General features: G+C 48.6%; 1 protein-coding gene across 9 annotated transcripts in view; it reads right to left on the bottom strand.

Moving 5' to 3' along the window:
• Nucleotides 1-11072, bottom strand: part of LOC137423175 (uncharacterized) — an 83650-nt gene extending 72578 nt beyond the window's left edge. For 5 of the 9 annotated variants that reach the window (XM_078774608.1, XM_078774616.1, XM_078774615.1 and 2 more), the window contains exons 1-2: nucleotides 10635-11072; nucleotides 4796-4920 (exon numbers count right to left, since the gene is read on the bottom strand). In XM_078774608.1, coding sequence (XP_078630734.1) covers nucleotides 4796-4920; nucleotides 10635-10748 — 239 coding nt within the window. In that variant the 5' untranslated portion in view covers nucleotides 10749-11072. Of the gene's footprint in view, nucleotides 1-4741; nucleotides 4921-10634 lie in introns of all 9 variants that reach the window. The other 4 variants (XM_078774609.1, XM_078774611.1, XM_078774614.1 and 1 more) reach the window with 4 other exon arrangements.
• Nucleotides 11073-19757: the final 8685 nt, after the last annotated feature.

Below are 19757 nucleotides of genomic sequence, written 5' to 3'. Positions count from 1 at the left end.
TAACCGGCAACAACGAGTCGCTTTCTGACTAGAATATAAAGAGGTGGGGGGGGGGGGCGAGGGAGAGGATGGAGGGGAGGAGAAGGGAGGGGAGGGGGAGGGAAAAGGGGAAGGGTGAGGAGAAGGGGGGGGGAAGGGAAAGGGGGAGGGGTGAGGAGAGGAGGAGGGAAAGGGGGAGGGGTGCGGAGAGGGGGAGGGGTGAGGGAAAGGGGGAGGGGTGAGGGAAAGGGGGAGGGGGAGGGGTGAGGGAAAGGGGGAGGGGGAGGGGGAGGGGTGAGGGAAAGGGGGAGGGGGAGGGGTGAGGGAAAGGGGGAGGGGTGAGGGAAAGGGGAGGGGGGAGGGTGAGGGAAAGGGGGAGGGGTGAGGGAAAGGGGGAGGGGTGAGGGAAAGGGGGAGGGGTGAGGGAAAGGGGGAGGGGTGAGGGAAAGGGGGAGGGGTGAGGAAAAAGGGGAGGGGTGAGGAAAAGGGGGAGGGGTGAGGGAAAGGGGGAGGGTGAGGGAAAGGGGGAGGGTGAGGGAAAGGGGGAGGGGTGAGGGAAAGGGGGAGGGGTGAGGGAAAGGGGGAGGGGTGAGGGAAAGGGGGAGGGGTGAGGGAAAGGGGGAGGGGTGAGGGAAAGGGGGAAAGGGGGAAGGGTGAGGGAAAGGGGGAAGGGTGAGGGAAAGGGGGAGGGGTGAGGGAAAGGGGGAGGGGTGAGGGAAAGGGGGAGGGGTGAGGGAAAGGGGGAGGGGTGAGGGAAAGGGGGAGGGGTGAGGGAAAGTGGGAGGGGTGAGGGAAAGGGGGAGGGGTGAGGGAAAGGGGGAGGGGTGAGGGAAAGGGGGAGGGGGAGGGGTGAGGGAAAGGGGGAGGGGGAGGGGTGAGGGAAAGGGGGAGGGGGAGGGGGAGGGTGAGGGAAAGGGGGAGGGGGAGGGGTGAGGGAAAGGGGGAGGGGGTGAGGGAAAGGGGGAGGGGGTGAGGGAAAGGGGGAGGGGGTGAGGGAAAGGGTGAGGGGTGAGGGAAAGGGGGAGGGGTGAGGGAAAGGGGGAGGGGTGAGGGAAAGGGGGAGGGGTGAGGGAAAGGGGGAGGGGTGAGGGAAAGGGGGAGGGGTGAGGGAAAGGGGGAGGGGTGAGGGAAAGGGGGAGGGGTGAGGGAAAGGGGGAGGGGTGAGGGAAAGGGGGAGGGGTGAGGGAAAGGGGGAGGGGTGAGGGAAAGGGGGAGGGGTGAGGGAAAGGGGGAGGGGTGAGGGAAAGGGGGAGGGGTGAGGGAAAGGGGGAGGGGTGAGGGAAAGGGGGAGGGGTGACGGAAAGGGGGAGGGGTGACGGAAAGGGGGAGGGGTGACGGAAAGGGGGAGGGGTGACGGAAAGGGGGAGGGGTGACGGAAAGGGGGAGGTGTGACGGAAAGGGGGAGGGGTGACGGAAAGGGGGAGGGGTGACGGAAAGGGGGAGGGGTGACGGAAAGGGGGAGGGGTGACGGAAAGGGGGAGGGGTGAGGGAAAGGGGGAGGGGTGAGGGAAAGGGGGAGGGGTGAGCGTGACAAGAAGGGGAGGGAAAGGGGGGAGGGGTGAGGAGAGGAGGAGGGAAAGGGGAAGGGGGAGGGAAAGGGGGAGGGGTGAGAAGAGGGGGAGGGAAAGGGGGAAGGGTGAGGAGAGGAGGAGGGAAAGGGGGAAGGGTGAGGAGAGGAGGAGGGAAAGGGGGAAGGGTGAGGAGAGGAGGCGGGAAAGGGGGAGGGGTGAAGAGATGGGGAGGGAAAGGGGGAGGGGTGAGGAGTTGGGGAGGGAAAGGGGGAGGGGTGAGGAGTTGGGGAGGGAAAGGGGGAGGGGTGAGGAGATGGGGAGGGAAAGGGGGAGGGGTGAGGAGATGGGGAGGGAGAAGGGGAGGGGTGAGGAGATGGGGAGGGAGAAGGGGAGGGGTGAGGAGAGGGGGAGGGAAAAGGGGAGGGGTGAGGGGAGAGAGGGGTAAGAGGGAAAAATTGGGTGGAGGGGAAGGAGGAAGGGAGGAGGAAAAGGAGGAATGGATGAATATGAATGAATGAATGAATGATCGTTTTAAGGCCATTTTCCCCACTAAAGCGGGGGTTAGCCTTGCGGGCACCATGACAATCATGGTTCCCTGTTTGAGGCAATGTTTTTTATGGCCGGATGCCCTTCCTGACACCAACCCTTGGTCGCCTCTTACGATGCGCAGGGATACGATGTACCTATTATAAGTCGGGGTACACACCGTGATCATTCATCCCAGCAAGCTGGTACTCAATTTGCCGACCTCGGAAGGATGACAGGCTGAGTCAACCCCCCTGGTGTTAATTCAGTGATCGACCGGGATTCGAACTCAGGATCCTAGGATCCCAAGCCGGCACCCTAACCGCTCCATTCCCTCAACATGAGCAATTAGAAAAACGAGCAGCTCACGCTGTTGCCTCCGTGCACGAAATAATAAAACGTACATGCAAAGGCACGAGACAGACATCGGATGGAGGACCATGACCGAGCTCGTTGAGGTCCCGGTGAGTATATAAGGGGAACCCCGTTGGAAAGGCCCGTTCAGACACGTCTCCCGATCAGTACTCCTGGGACTGCGATCCCTTCTTGCCGGTGGTGCGGGTCCCCGCGGGTGCGTGTCCAGATTTCTTAGGGAGCAGCACGGCCTGGATGTTGGGAAGCACGCCGCCCTGAGCGATCGTCACTCCACCGAGCAACTTGTTCAGCTCCTCGTCGTTACGAATGGCGAGCTGAAGGTGCCTCGGCACGATGCGCGTCTTCTTGTTATCCCAGGCGGCGTTCCCAGCCAGCTCCAAGATCTCGGCAGACAGGTACTCGAGCACGGCCGCCAGGTACACAGGAGCTCCGGCGCCGATCCGATCGCCGTAGTTGCCTTTGCGCAACAGTCGGTGGACACGTCCGACAGGGAATTGTAGCCCGGCACGCGAGGATCCCAAGCCGGCACCCTAACCGCTAAGCCAACACCAGGAGGAAAAGGAGGGGAGGGGGAAAAAGGGGAGGTGTGGGAGGAAAGGGAGGGGAGGCAGGAAATGGGGAGGTAAGGAGTAGGGAAAGGGAGTGGAGTGGGAGGGGGAAAGAGGAGGGAGGGTGGAGGGGAGAGAGAGAAATGAGGGAGGAGAGAAGGAAGGATGAACAGGGAAAGGGCGAGAGAGGAGGGATGGGGGTGAGGTGGGGTGGGGGAGCGAGGAAGGGGAGGAGCAGGGAGGCGAGAGAGAGGGAAAGGAGAATGGAGCGAGGGAGGGGGAGGGGGGAGGAGGAGGGGAGGGGTGGAGTGACTATAATCGCACAAAAATGTTAATGAAAAAATGGGTACGTGAAAACAAAAAGGCAGCTCTGTCGACTAACGCCATGGCTTGCAAACATCCTGAATAGTGTTCACCAAGTGGTGATTCACCTCGTTAGTCATATTCAAAAAGGGTGTTATAGCACTCCCAAACTTCCCTGACATTGTGACTAATTAAGTACACAGGCATTTCTCACTTCATTTGTAGAGCCCTCGCCAAGCGGCTCAAGCACTCCAGCAAGCACTCCCACAAAATGGGTGATAAGGAACGGCTGGCTTGGCAAGCGATAGCAAGCCAATTGTTTCTGCTTGAAATGGCCAAGGAATTTTAAAAACAGATCGATTTCAAGCATTAAATCAGGTGGAAACCACCGAGATCAGACAAATTAAAAAAAGGGTGGTATAACACCCAAACTTCCCCAGCCTCTGAATAAAAACAAAAAGGGAGCTCTGTCTACTGTAACACCATGGCTTACAAAAGCAGCCTGAACAGCGTTCAATCGCTAGATATGGTAAATTTTGTCAGATTGCACTCCAAATTTGGACAGTAGTCAACAGCATCCAATCCTCATATCTGAATCCAGATTTTGATATGCTTCAATTATGTAATGATTAAACCACCTTTAGAGGCCATTTTGTCCCCGCAAAGCGGGGGTTGGCCTTTTTCGGGGACCGTGGTTGTTGTTGTTTTTCGGTCCCCTTTTTGAAGCAATGTTTTACGGCCGGATGCCCTTCCTGACGCCAACCCTTTTTGCCGCCTTTAACGACAAGCAGGGAATTACCAGTGTACTGGTACTCAATTTGCCGACCTCGGAAGGATGACAGGCTGAGTCAACCCCCCTGGCGTTAATTCAGCGATCGACCGGGATTCAAACCCAGGATCGTAGGATCCTAAGCCGGCACCCTAGCCGCTAGCCCAACAACACATTACAACAATTATGTAATGATTAATCAATCGTATTTCCAAGGCAAGGCACATTTGAGTAGGCCGACACAAAATGGCGGCTTAAGAACACAGCGAGGCGTAATGGCGCGCCACCATGTTGGTAAGCCACCACATCGTTTTTTTTTTTTCTTCTTATGAGCACGTCGTTAATCATCTTCAAAAAGGGTGTTAGAACACACCCAAACACTCATTTTTCATCCTTGCAAACTGTTGGTGGTCCAGGTGTATGCATGAAAAGTTTGGGGCCGCTCGGTTTCATGGTTTTGGAGTTATGGAGGAGACAGATACTGCCTTTTATTATTGTAGATTAGTCTGTTTAACACCATAGATAATACTGTGAATCAGTCCAACACCAGAGATAATTTCTCATTGAACAGACATTTGTCTGTCGTTAAGTGCAAGTACATATACTGACTATATTTGTCTGTAGTCAATCTTAAATAAACCTTAAGCCAAGGCATTTAACAACCTACGTCCTACACTCTACTTCGATATTGGGAAAAAAATCTACATCTGGTTAAGCAAGCAAGACATTACCAGTTGTCAAAACAAGGGTTTAAGAGAAACTAAGGATAAAAACTCCAGACGAACTGGATGATTGTTTGCCGGAGCTGATTGCGCAGCAGGTTCTTGCTGAGGTTTGGATTCCAAGTAATGCTGCCCAGGTGATGGTCGACAAAGCTCTCAACTCGGCGACGCAGATTCTGGTATGCCGGCTGAGAAAACAAAATGACACGTTCAGGTTATTAATAAAAATGGGACAGATGTGCACTCATTCTATAGATCATTTATGAATATCAATTATATATCTGCAAGTTGCATTTTAAATCAAATGCCAATTAATCACACATCAAGCCCATTAGAATCTTTCAACAACCGACAACACAAAACATGCACTTTGGTATTACTGAAGGATAGCTACAGTCGTGGCTAAAAATATTGGCACCCTTACACTTTTTTCATATCATGCACCATTTCTTCCAGAAAATTGTTGAAATTAAAAAAATATTTTGGTATCCACATTTGTATTTCTTTGGTTTTCAGTAGAACAAAACAAACAAAGCTGAAAAAAATTACTAAATCTTAGCGTATTCCACACAGAAATCCTAAGATGGCCCGGACAATATAATTGGCACCTTTAGAAGTTGTTAGAAATAATTGGATTTCAAGCAGGTGATTCTCCTTTATTTTGGAATTGAACTCACCTGTGGTGGGTGCAGGTGCCTGCAAGATAAGAGTCACTCACATTCAACCAGTTTGAATAGAGAAAAGGAGTCATTCTGCTTTTTGTGGCACTGTGTGTATGGCAATGAGCATGGAGAAAAGCAAGAAAACCAGAGAATTGTCTGAGGAGGTCAGACACAAGATTGTAGCCAAGCATGGACAATCTCAACGCTACAGGTCCATCTCCAGAGACCTTGACGTTCCTGTGTGCACCATATGCTATGTTATCAGGAGGTTTAAGGCCAATGGCCTTACAAACCTTCCTGGACGTGGCCAAAAAAGAAAACTTGATCAAAGATTGCATCGAAGGATTGTTTGAATGGTGGAGAAAGCACCTCGATCAACTGCCAAACAGATTCAAGCTGACATTCAGACACAAGGTACGCCAGTTTCAACTCGCACCATCCGTCACCAATGCAATGAAAGAGGGCTCTATGGTAGGAGACCCAGGAGGACCCCACTGCTGAGAGTGAGACATAAGAAAGCCCGACTGGAGTTTGCCAAAACACACCTGAACAAGCCAAAATCCTTCTGGGAAAATGTCCTGTGGAGACATGAGACCAAATTAGAGATTTTTGGTAAAGTACATCATCTCTATGTTCAGAGAAAACAAAATTGAAGCCTTCAAAGAAAAGAACACCTTCCCTACAGTCAAACATGGGAGGTTCCATAATGTTTTGGGGTTGCTGTGCTGCCTCTGGCACTGGGTGCCTAGAATGTGTGCATGGCGTCATGAAATCAGGAGATTACCAAGGTATTTTGGAGCGCAATGTTGAACCCAGTGTAATAAAGCCGGGTCTCTGTCGAATGTCATGGGTCTTGCAGCAGAACAATGACCCCAAACAAACTTCAAAAAGCACCCAGGAATGGTTCAAGACAAAACGCTGGACTGTTCTGAAGTGGCCAACAATGAGTTCAGATCGAAATCCCATTGAACACCTGTGGGGGGATCTGAAAACAGCAGTTGGGAGAAGGCATCCTTCAAATCTGGGAGAACTGGAGCAGTTTGCACAAGAAGAGTGGAGAACTGGATCAGTTTACACAAGAGGAGTGGGCCAAACTGCCAGCAGAGAGGTGTAGGAAGCTCATTCATGGCTATAGGAAGCGCTGGACTGCAGTTATTTTGTCCAAAGGCCGTGTTATCAAATATTAAGTTTAGGGTGTCAATAATTTTGTCATTGCCATTTCTTTTCATTTTCTGATTTAAAAGGATATATTAAGTTCTGAATCAAAAACAAAGGTTATGGAATATTAACAGTGAAATAAAGAATTGTTGAGACCAAATAATTTTGTCAATTTCAACTTATTTTTCGAGAAAATAGTGAGTTATTTGAAAAAAAAGTGCACGGGTGCCAATATTTTTGCCCAAGACTGTACATAATACATGTGGGTAACACTTCTATTACACCCCCCCCCCCCCTTGATCACACATGTGGGTAACACTTTCTCCCCCCCCCCCACCCCTCGATCACACATGTGGGTAACACTTTCTTCCCCTCCCCCCACCCCTTGATCATACATGTGGGTAACACTATTTCTCCCCACCCCCACCCTTTAATCACACATGTGGGTAACACTATTTCTTCCCCCCTCCCCCCCCCAACCCTTAATCACACATGTGGGTAACACTATTTCTTCTCCCCCCCCCCCCCCACCCCCCTTAATCATACATGTGGGTAACACTATTTCTCACCCCCACCTCCCTTATTCATACATGTGGGTAACACTATTTCTCCCCCCCACCCCCCTCAGTCATACATGTGGGTAACATTATTTCTCACCCCCCCCCCCTCAGTCATACATGTGGGTAACATTATTTCTCACCCCCCCCCCCCCACGTCATATATGTGGGTCACACTTCCCCATTTCTCTCTCCCCCCCCCCCCCCCCTCGATCACACATGTGGGTAACACTATTTCTCCCCCTCCCCCCCCACCCCTTGATCATACATGTGGGTAACACTATTTCTCCCCCTCCTCCCCAACCCCCTAATCATACATGTGGGTAACACTTCTATTACCCCCCCCCCCCCCACCCCCTAATCATACATGTGGGTAACACTTCTATTACCCCCCCCCCCCCCCACCCCCCTTAATCATACATGTTCATCCAAAACAAATTGAATCCAAATCGAAATCTATTGCCGAATCATACAATAACTGCTCCTATCCGAGCCTCAACAGCGCATACAAAACAAGAAAGAGCAATCAGAGATTGCAGACCCTTGCCAGGACATGCGTGGTTTTGTCCTTTGGATCCTCTGGGTCTTTTGCGTTTTAAGGACCTTTTGGGTCCCACGAATCCTCAAGAGTCGTCAGGGTCTTATGCGTCACCTGGGTCTCAGGGGTGGAAAGGCTTGAAAGGGTCTAAGGATCTAAGGGGTCATGAAGGGTCTAATGCAAGTAATACACATACTCGTGGTCTGTGTGAACAAACAGACAAACAAACGCACCCAAATGCAATGGCCTCTCCTCTAGCAAGTTAACAAGGAGCTGATACTCGAGGTACCCACCTTTTGGATGCTAAGAGGAATAGATCTGTAATAAGAAAGCTCAATGCTCAATGTATCATCCGAATGCCAATGTCCGAGTCCAGGCCTGTCGAGGATTACCTGGTCTCTTCGGGAAAGCCAAAGGAAACGAGTCTTGTTGTTGGAATGAACCTATGCTACTGCCATCCGCATTCTGAATGCACAGTACCACTCCTATAGCTATTAACTACTCATGAGCTTATAATGCACTGGGCACTTTAGCTACAGGCCATTTTAAATGCTCTTATGCACCTTATAATGTACACAACGACCACTGAATGTTTACCATGCCTTATTAATGTATTGTTTTTTTGTTGCACTTTATAATGTATACAACGACCACCGAATGTTTGGATGTTTACCATGCCTTATTAATGTATTGTTTTTTTGTTGCACTTTATAATGTATACAATGACCAATTAATGTTTGGATGTTTACCATGCCTTATTAATGTATTGTTTTTTTGTTGCACTTTATAATGTATACAACGACCACCGAATGTTTGGATGTTTAACATGCCTTATTAATGTATTGTTTTTTTTGTTGCACTTTATAATGTATACAACGACCACCGAATGTTTGGATGTTTACCATGCCTTATTAATGTATTGTTTTTTTGTTGCACTTTATAATGTATACAACGACCACCGAATGTTTGGATGTTTACCATGCCTTATTAATGTATTGTTTTTTTGTTGCACTTTATAATGTATACAACGACCACCGAATGTTTGGATGTTTACCATGCCTTATTAATGTATGGATTTTTGTTGCACTTTATAATGTATACAACGACCACCGAATGTTTGGATGTTTACCATGCCTTATTAATGTATTGTTTTTTTGTTGCACTTTATAATGTATACAATGACCAATTAATGTTTGGATGTTTACCATGCCTTATTAATGTATTGTTTTTTTGTTGCACTTTATAATGTATACAATGACCAATGAATGTTTGGATGTTTACCATGCCTTATGAATGTGTGGTTTTTTTTGTTGCACTTTATAATGTATACTATGACCACTGAATGTTTGGATGTTTAACATGCCTTATTAATGTATTGTTTTTTTGTTGCACTTTATAATGTATACAATGACCACTGAATGTTTGGATGTTTACCATGCCTTATTAATGTATGGTTTTTTTGTTGCACTTTATAATGTATACTATGACCACTGAATGTTTGGATGTTTACCATGCCTTATTAATGCATTGTTTTTTTGTTGCACTTTATAATGTATACAATGACCACTGAATGTTTGGATGTTTACCATGCCTTATTAATGCATTGTTTTTTTGTTGCACTTTATAATGTATACAATGACCACTGAATGTTTGGATGTTTACCATGCCTTATTAATGTATGTTTTTTTGTTGCACTTTATAATGTATACAATGACCACTGAATGTTTGGATGTTTACCATGCCTTATTAATGTATGGTTTTTTTGTTGCACTTTATACTGTATACAATGACCACTGAATGTTTGGATGTTTACCATGCCTTATTAATGTATGGTTTTTTTGTTGCACTTTATAATGTATACTATGACCACTGAATGTTTGGATGTTTACCATGCCTTATTAATGCATTGTTTTTTTGTTGCACTTTATAATGTATACAATGACCACTGAATGTTTGGATGTTTACCATGCCTTATTAATGCATTGTTTTTTTGTTGCACTTTATAATGTACACTATGACCACTGAATGTTTGGATGTTTACCATGCCTTATTAATGTATTGTTTTTTTTGTTGCACTTTATAATGTATACTATGACCACTGAATGTTTGGATGTTTACCATGCCTTATTAATGTATTGTTTTTTTTGTTGCACTTCATAATGTATACTATGACCACTGAATGTTTGGATGTTTACCATGCCTTATGAATGTGTGGTTTTTTTGTTGCACTTTATAATGTATACTATGACCACTGAATGTTTGGAGGTTTTCCATATCCCATTAATGTATGTTTTGTTTTTGGTTTTTAAGAGCACACTACCTCAAATTCCTAACAACTGTGAAGTTGATGTGGTAATAAAGTATTGAATCTTGAATGAGTGTTGTTGGACAGAATTGGAAAAAGTACCTATTTGTGCGCCGCTTCATGATCAGATCAATTACCCATTAGAATTTCCCTCGAGACAAACACTGTGGGGGCGGAAGAGTTCTTCTTCTTCAATGAGACAGACAAAGCCAAATATTGCAGTGGCTTCAGCGATTAAAAATTACCTCATGTCTGCGCATGCGCGATCGCCACAAATTCAGACAAAAGTTCTGTTAAACGGCAAATTTGTTTTCCGACAAGTGTTCAAAATACAACATTCGATTTAAACAAGTTGTTGGTCGATTATAAACAGATAATACGGACGGACATAAACAAATTTTTAAACCTCGTTTTTCGCGGTCTTGAACCGCTTCAGATCCCATTCGATTTATGATCCGAATCACGTTTCAATCCACAAGGGATCCGAAGAGCACCACGACTGGTAGTGGTAAGGAAGGGGTCGTTACATCCTTGGACTAAAAATAAAACTGAGAAAGTCCCGCTCAGGGTCTCACGGGGAATAATTAAGCCGAAGGCGGGAGAGGGTCAGAGATACATAGCTGTCGAGGCACTGATGGCTCAATGTACACGGGAATAGTAATAAAATGCATGGCTTCCTTACCCGCGTGTCCACATCGGCGAGACAGTCCCGGCGGAACTGGTCGAACATTCCCTGAGACTTCAGTTGGTCCACAACGTTCTCCACCAAGCTCGGGCTACAAGGCCGCAGAGCCATGCCGACACCAAACGACCGCCTCCTGCCGTCACCTCTTTAAAAAGCTTCGCAATGTCCGCGCAGGATACACGTACATTAGAGCGTCCACGCCAACGCGCTAAAAGTAAATGGAACGGAACACAATACACCGCCCGGAACCAGAAACTTGAAAATAAAACGCCACGCCACGGCCACGCACAGGAGTCGACTCCCGATTGGTTAAAATTGTGAAACAGTCTGTGGGATTCAACAGATATAATTATGCTTCTGCGCAAGTGATGAAAACAACAATGAAAAAAAGGGCCGATCAGAAATGAACCACAGTATGAGTAATAGCTCCAGAGCGAAAAATATCACATTCTTCTTCTTCCTTCGGGTTAAGTGACGTGAGACTCTATATACACCACTAATTGAATATGTTGGTAAGGAAGGGAATCATCGAGTTCCGAAAGACTTTATATAGTTTGACTTGTTTCTTTAATACATTTTATTATCGATTTGTCGGGTTGAGGATGTTTATGGTTCAACTGGCAGACTATATCCGGTAGGAATAACCATTATCTATGAACTAACACTAACCGTAACCGATCCCCATTAGACCACGAGACGACGAGACGACGAGACGTGCCTCCAATATGTTCAGAGAATGATTTCTGTGATGTACCTCTTGGGACAACATTGAAACACTTGAACGCTGAATCACTGAACGTCACTCGTACGCTGAATGCTAATTAGTAATATCAAAATGCACCCTGAACCTCATCCTCTAATGTTGTCCCCAAAGCTTCGTTTCGATTTATATTAAAATGCTGTTAATATTATGGATTTCCCCTCAACTCGTAATTTCTGTCGTGTTGTGGAGTTTCGTGTCGTAATTTCTGTCGTGGTACATTCCTGTCGTTATAATTTTGATTTGATAAACTTTGTTAATCCCGCCAGGGAGTAATGCATTCGATCGTGTGTGTGTGTGTGTGTGTGTGTGTGTGTGTGTGTGTGTGTGTGTGTGTGTGTGTGTGTGTGTGTGTGTGTGTGTGTGTGTGTTCGTATGTTTGTGAACAAGATATCTGGAAAAGATTTGGATGAAAGTGGGTGGGATGATTGCCCTTGGGATAAGGAAGAATTGATTAGTTTTTGGTGAAGCTCAGGATATTATTCCGGATCCAGGAATTTTTTGAAGGATTGTTTACCATTGGAAGATAGGGCTCATTTTTTTTTTTAACATTATCTTCTATATATTCTATATTTAACATTGTGATATGAAAATAGTTTTCATATTTGTTGTAAATGTGGTTTAAACTCGTTGTTATGCGTTAGAGCGGTGTATTTTTTATAGCAGCGTCGTCTTCAAGGTTCTTTTTTTTCTTCTAATGTAAGGTATCTCGACAAACTACGATCAATTGTCGAACGCGTTTATTCACTCTGCCGATCAAGGCCCGATTCACAGCAGCGCCATCCGAGCTCTGGCGTAGGGATACAACCCGGTCCTGGTGTAGGGATACAACGGTGAATATTTGCACTGCATACATGACATCCTCCCCTTTAAATCCAAAATTACCAAGACCAATACGTGCTAGATTTCCAGAATTGACATTTCAAAAGCAACATTTCCAAAACATGTGAAAATATGTGTGCAAACGGTTATGAGAATAATGAAAATACGTGAAAATAGAACATGTGTCAACGTGAAAAAAAAAAAACATCTTCAAAGATTCAACCGGTCGGGTGCTTTTCTCTCACGCATTGAGCGTCGCGGTGTACCAGTGGATACAGAGTCCGAGGTGATTCCTTTGGGTCGCGGTGTACCAGTGGATACAGAGTCCGAGGTGATTCCTTTGGTCTCCACGAAGGGTGTAGCGTTTGCAGAGGTTTTCGGGGCATCCGAGCCGGCTGGAGCGGCCACGACGATCTCCGGCAGTGGCGGGTCGAACTGTTGTCCTGACTGTGACGATGCTACAGGCTCCATCGACTCACAGTGATGGTAGGTTATGTGGTCCTGATGTCGACGAATTTCGCGGCCGTCCTGCAGGCGAATCACACTGGACAGTGGACCTGGCTTCTCGATGATGTCCCCCGGTAGCCACGTCGCACCTGCACCAAAATTTCGGGCAAACACTGGATCTCCAATGTTGATACATCGACTGTTGGACGTCTTATCGTGCACCAACTTTTGATTAAGCTGGCTCTGATAAACATTTGATGATATGTCTGGTTTGAGATTGTCAAGTGTCGATCTCAAGTGTCGTTTCATCAATAACTCAGACGGAGCTGCACCGGTTGTTGATTGTGGCGTGATACGGTATTTGAACAGGAGACGAGACAGCTTTGTTTCCAGGGTTCCCTCCTGAAGTTTCTGCAATCCGGATTTGATGATTCCCACGGAACGTTCGGCCAAGCCATTTGAAGCCTGGTGATGTGGGCTGACAAACCTATGTTTGATGCCGTTCCGACATGTGAACTTGGCAAACTCGGTACTGGAAAAACACGAACTGTTATCACTCACGATCATCCTGGGCAGACCATGAGTGGCGAAACAGCGTCTGAGTCTTTCGATGACAATGGATGACGTAGTACCACGCGTTACATAGGCATCAATCCATTTTGTGTGCGCGTCCGTAATTATTAGAATCATGCTGCCGTTAATAGGCCCGGCATAATCGAGATATAGGCGATGCCACGGTTCGCTGGGCCATTCCCAGGGATGGAGTGGCGCTTTCGCAGGTGTATTCCGGGTGCTCTGGCAGGGGTAACAATGTCGAACATGATGTTCGATATCAGCATCAAGATTCGGCCACCACACATAGTTTCTGGCGAGTGACTTCATCTTCACAATCCCGGGGTGACAGTCATGGATTTCATCCATGACCATGGAACGCAGATTTTTCGGCATCACGACACGACATCCCCAGAGTAGGCAACCATTTTCCACGCTGAGTTCGTTTTTACGTGCTTTAAAAGCCGCAAAATCTGGGTCACCCTCAGGTAGCAAATGCCATCCAAGCTGTACAGCCTGGACAGTTCTGGACAGAACGGGGTCTCGTCGAGTATGAGTGCGGATCTGGCCGGAATCGACAGCACAATCTTCCAGATGATCCATCAGTGCGATAATGGATCCTGGTGTAGGCGAATCATCAACAGATTCTGGAAGGGGTAACCGACTCATGGCATCTGCATTTGTGATAGACGAACCGGGCTTATAACATATGGTGTAGTCATAAGCAGCGAGAAACAGGGACCAGCGGATGATCCTGGGCGGTAGTGTGTCAGATGTCGCCTTAGTTGGACCAAACAGACTGATCAGCGGCTTGTGATCAGTGCGAATCGTGAAATGATGTCCAAGAAGGTACTGGCGAAATTTGCCGACGCCGAAAACGATTCCCAATCCTTCCTTGTCAAGTTGGGAATAGTTTTTCTCTGCAGGGGACAACGTTCTGGATGCAAATGCAACCGGTCTTTCCATACCATCAGGCATCACGTGTGATAATACACTCCCCACTCCATACCGACAGGCATCGCATGTCAGCACAAGATCCTTCTCTGGATCAAAATGAACGAGAACATTGGACGATTTGAGCAGATCCTTAGAGGTCTGGAATGCTGATTGTTCAGTAGACCCCCAGCTCCAGGAGACTCCTTTCCTCAAAAGCCGATAAAGGGGGCCCAAAACGTCGGTCACATTCGGGATGTAACGACCATAGAACTGAAGCAAACCGAGGTATGACTTCAATTCGGTCACATCTCGTGGAGCAGGAGCATCCTTGATAGCTCGGACTTTCTCATCTGTCGGGTGTCGACCCTCGGCATCAATCGTATGACCCAGGTACGTGACCGGTGGCACCATAAACTTGCACTTGTCTCGACGCAAACGTAGGCCGGAGTCCGAAATCTTCTTCAGAACTCTCTCCAGGTTCTGTAGATGTTCCGCGTCCGTACGACCAGTAACCAGAATATCATCCTGGTAACAAACGATGTTGCGTTCGGCGGCAAACAAACTGTCCATGACACGCTGATAAATTCCAGGTGCAGATTTCACTCCAAAACTAAGTCGGTGGTACCTGTACAACCCACGATGCGTGTTGATGGTAAGATACTGTTTCGAATTCTCGTCCAAGCAGAGCTGTAGATAGGTGGATTTGAGATCGAGTTTCGTAAAAGTCTTGCCTCCCGTGAGACGAGCATAGAGGTCTTCGATCCTCGGGATTGGATATTTATCCAATGAAGAACACCTGTTCATGGTCATTTTATAATCTCCACATATGCGGATGGACTGGTCCGATTTTATGACCGGAACGATGGGCGCCGCCCATTCGGCATACTGGATTTGCTCGATGATCCCCAGATTTTCAAGATGATCCAGTTCCTTGTCAATCCGCTCACGCAGGGCGAAAGGGACTGGGCGAGCCCTGCAAAATATAGGATTGGCATCCCGGTCAACCCTGAGTTTAGCCGTATGTCCTTTCAAGGTTCCAAGCTCATCCTTGAAGACATCCGGGTACGTATCCAGCACATTTTTGAGTGTGTATGCTGCGGTAGGAGAAACGTTGGCTGCCCGGAGTTGATGAGTGCTTTCCCACTTCAGTCGAATTATGCTCAACCAGTTCCTGCCGAGTAAGGAAGGGCCCTTTCCAGGAATGACGATCAGGGGTAGGTGAAACTCACGGTTATCGTAGCCCACCGTGACGTCACATGTACCACAGGGAACAATCTTCTCACCTGTATAGGTGGAGAGTCCATAGGTAGTAGGTTTCAGATGGGGTCGGTCAGCAACACTCCACAGGTTTGTGAAAACAGCATGGCTGATGAGCGAGACGGCCGCACCAGTGTCGACCTCCATTTGCAATGGTCGATTGTTGACAATAGTGGCAAGAAGAGGGTCCCGCCTATGGTGAGAATCAATATGAAGCAGGTCATACGATTCTGAGTTGTCGGAAACAGAGCTCACCTGGTCAAGCTCGGGTTCCACCGAACCGATAAACTGATGAATCTTGTCAGCAGCTTTTCCTTTTCCCGATTTGCGAGTGATGCAAGCTGGAGCAATATGGCCAGTTTTCGAACAGAAATGGCAGGTGGCATCTTTGAACCGACACGTCTCCGGAGGGTGCTTTCCGTTGCATCGAAAACAGTTGTTGTGGGTTTGAGACTGCACTGGCTTCTGGCGAGGAGCCTTGTTCCAACGTTTTGGCTGAACATGATCCAACCGATTCACAGCAGGGCTGGTACCAGACGAGCGAGTGGCACCGATGCTTGTAGCGTTGCGTTCAGCACTTTCCATGGAAATGGCGGTGTCTCTGGCATTTTGGAACGTCAGTCTTCTCTCAGCAAGCAGGCGTCTACGAGTGCGGTCATCGGACATGCCAACCACCAGCAAATCACGAAGCATGTCATCGATCGTGTCCCCAAACTCACACAGATGTGACAGTTTTTTGAGGTGTGCAATGAAGTCTGCGATCGACTGACCTTGCTGCTGCCTGCACATGTAAAAATTAAACCGACACAGGATGACTGAAGGAGATGGGTTGCAATGTTCGTTCAAAGCGGCCTTGAGCTCTGCATACGTGAGCTCCTGGATTGTCCGAGGCCGAATCAGGTTTTTAACGAGTGTGAACGTCTCACCTCCGCAAACGGACAGGAAAACGGCCTTCATCCGGGCTTCGGTCGCGATGCCGCTCGCCTCGAAGTAGAAAGACAACCGCTCAGAATACGTGTCAAAATCCCCCTCATGAGGGTCGAATTCATCGATATGGCCGAAAGATGTCATGGTCTAGATGTTTATCCTCGTCGTCATGTAACGTATCTCGACAAACTACGATCAATTGTCGTACGCGTTTATTCACTCTGCCGATCAAGGCCCGATTCACAGCAGCGCCATCCGAGCTCTGGCGTAGGGATACAACCCGGTCCCGGTGTAGGGATACAATACAACGGTGAATATTTGCACTGCATACATGACATCTAATAAAGACACATTCTGTCATTTTAAAACCACAAAAGTGTGTATTAGGTTTCCCCGTTTCATAAAATGTATCGTTTGATACGTATAATGTTTTAAAACTGTTTTTTTTTAACCTCAGAAGAGATATCAACATTTACCTCAGCGAATGTCAAACGCGGTGTCAGTATTTGATGAACTTATAAAGACTTAGGTGAGTTATAAATGTGACAAGCATGTGCACGGGATTCCTCCCAGAAGAATGAGTGGTCGCATTAGCTTGTACGACTTAAAATGAGCGAGTTTTGTTTTGACGTTTGGGCCAGTTTTACATGTTGTATCCCTAAGGAATGAAACGAACGTTTTACCTGGCTTACAATTTTATTTGAAGTCACACATGCCTCAAAATACACTCACTTATATAGAATTGAACGCTGAATCGGAAAATATAAGTGAAACTGCTTTTATTTTTACTTCTTTTTTTTTTACATTATCTTCTATATATTCTAAATATATATCTGTGCCGTGTCTGTCTTGTGTTGTCTTGTGTTGTCACTGAACTACTCCCTCAAACTTTTGTGAAATCGTACTATTCCAACTTGACCCACTGCGGGAGTACGTGTGCTGTACATGTGCTCTACTGAGTGGCGTTCTAGTATTATAACTATATCTTGTGCGACAAGCTAAATGCCCGCTGAATGTGATGCAATACAATCTTATTACCCTGCACTCACGAAGCGAAAAGCGGGGTTAAGCATTCAAATGCGTACGTGTGCCGTGTGCTGTGTGCCGTACGTGTGCTGTGTGCCGTACGTGTGCCGTGTGCTGTACGTGTGCCGTGCGTGTGCTGTGTGCCGTACGTGTGCTGTACATGTTCCGTACGTGTGCCGTGTGCTGTACATATGCCGTGTGTCGTACGTGTGCCGTGTGCTGTACGTGTGCCATGTGCTCTGCGTGTGCTGTGTGCCGTACGTGTGCTGTGTGCCGTACATGTGCCGTATGTGTGCTGTGTGCCGTGTGCCGTGTGCTGTACATGTGCCGTGTGCTGTGTGCCGTACATGTGCCGTGTGCTATACATGTCTGCATTAAAAAAAAATCATTTTCTCAGCAACCGTTGGTCCAATTGACATGAAATTTTCACCATAGGAGGGCCTCCTCCTGTATAATATTTTAATGATTATTATGACGTCATAGATGACGTGGAAAGGCGCCATATTGGAAAACCTTCGCACCTCTACATCTCTGAAATCACTCCATGGAAAAAATTGAGACCTGGCTCATTGTCACCCACTCCACATGGGGAATAAGATATGTTAATGATGATGTCAACGGTGCCTTTGTTATGACGTCATAATTCGACTAATACAACACATCCATCCGATCATTATTGTTTTTTTCAGCAACTGTTGGTCTGATGGACACTAAATTTTCACCATAGGAGCGCCTCCTTGTCATGTATGAAGTGCAAATATTTACCGTTGTATCCCTACACCGTGACCGCATTGTATCCCTACGCCCCAGCTCGGATGGCGCTGCAGTTAATTGGGCCTGTATCGGCAGAGTGAATAAACGTGTTGTGGCGTACACGAAAGCCCACTGGCGTGGTGACATCATTCCGCGCACCAAGTGGGCGGCGGCCACGCCCGAGGGGTAGGCGTGGCCTCAGGATATACACCGGGCGCGCAGCCCGGAGCGCGGAGTGCTACAGTGACCTCTTTGGAATAAAGAACATTAAACTTACAGCGTTGTCCGCTTCCTCCTTGGTAGCAAGTCGCGCGCGTAGCATCGCGTGCTTCATTGGTGACCTCCGACATTCGAGTCAGCCGTCGCTGACTACCCGAAACCGCCGCAACAATGGCTACCAACGCGGTCTCCATCAAGATCCCCGAATTCTGGGAGTCACAACCCGAAGTTTGGTTCCTGCAGGCGGAAGCCCAGTTCCGACTTCGAGGCATCACGGTGGACGAGACCATGTACTGCCACGTGGTCGCCGCCCTCGGGCCCGGCACGGCCACCCGCGTCGTATCGGTCCTAAGGGATCCACCTGCCGACGGCAAGTACAAGGCGGTCAAGCGTCTCCTCCTCGCCACATTCGGCCTTACGGTGGACGCACGGGCCGATCGCCTCTTGGACCTCCCCGAGATCAGGGACACGCGACCGTCGGTCCGTATGGACCATATGCTGGCGCTCATGGGCGACGAAACCCTGAACGCTCTATTCCGGGCGTTGTTTCGACGCCAGCTGCCAGCACGAGTTCGCCTCGCTTTGGCTGGTTCCGCGTTAACGGAACCCCGTGCGCTCGCTGCTGAGGCCGACAAATACGACGCGGCTTTGGACGTGCAGGCGAGTCTTGGTGCGGTTGCCGCTCCCGAGGCTCCCGAGGCTTTCCCCGATGCACCGCACCTCGTGTCCGCCGTCACGCCCTGCCCACCACCACCGCCGCCGCCGCGAAGAAAACCGCAGCCTCCGACGCCGCAGCTGCCCGCCTGGTGTTTCTTCCACGCCAAGTTTGGCCACGAGGCTCGGCAGTGTCGCCCGCCGTGCTCATTCGGCAGGTCGGGAAACGGGCGAGCCGGCGCTCGGTGGCAACGGTGAGCGTCGGCAATTCAAACAGCCTTCTGTACACAACAGACACCTTGTCCGGGCGCCGTTACCTGTGCGACACGGGGGCGCAGGTGAGTGTCGTTCCTGCCGGTACGTCCGACAAGCACACCGCGGGCCGAGGTCCCGCGCTGCTTGCGGCCAATGGTACGTCTATACGCACGTACGGAAAACGCTGTCTCTCCCTGTGGTTCGGAGGTCAGGTTTTCCGTTGGTCGTTCGTTACGGCCGACGTGCCCATGGCACTGCTCGGCGCGGACTTCTTATGTGCTAATGGATTACTGGTCGATGTAAAGCGCAGAAGGCTTGTCCAGGCTGAGACGTTCAGCTCGCTTGCGTGTGCGCTGCCCGCCTCGTTGAGCAGCTCACAGAGCGGCTCACCGAGCGGCTCGCCGAGCGGCTTGCTGAGCGGTTCCGTTCCGGCCAAGTTCATCTGTATGCTTCCGGCAGCGGACGAATTCGCCCGCCCCCTCGCGGGTTTCCCGGCCCTCATGCGGCCCACC

This window comes from Myxine glutinosa, chromosome 3, assembly GCF_964187855.1.
Source record: "Myxine glutinosa chromosome 3, kmMyxGlut1.1, whole genome shotgun sequence".
NCBI classification, from domain to species: domain Eukaryota; kingdom Metazoa; phylum Chordata; class Myxini; order Myxiniformes; family Myxinidae; genus Myxine; species Myxine glutinosa.
Note: the sequence above shows the minus strand (reverse complement) of the source record. Positions and strands in the feature narration are given on the sequence as shown.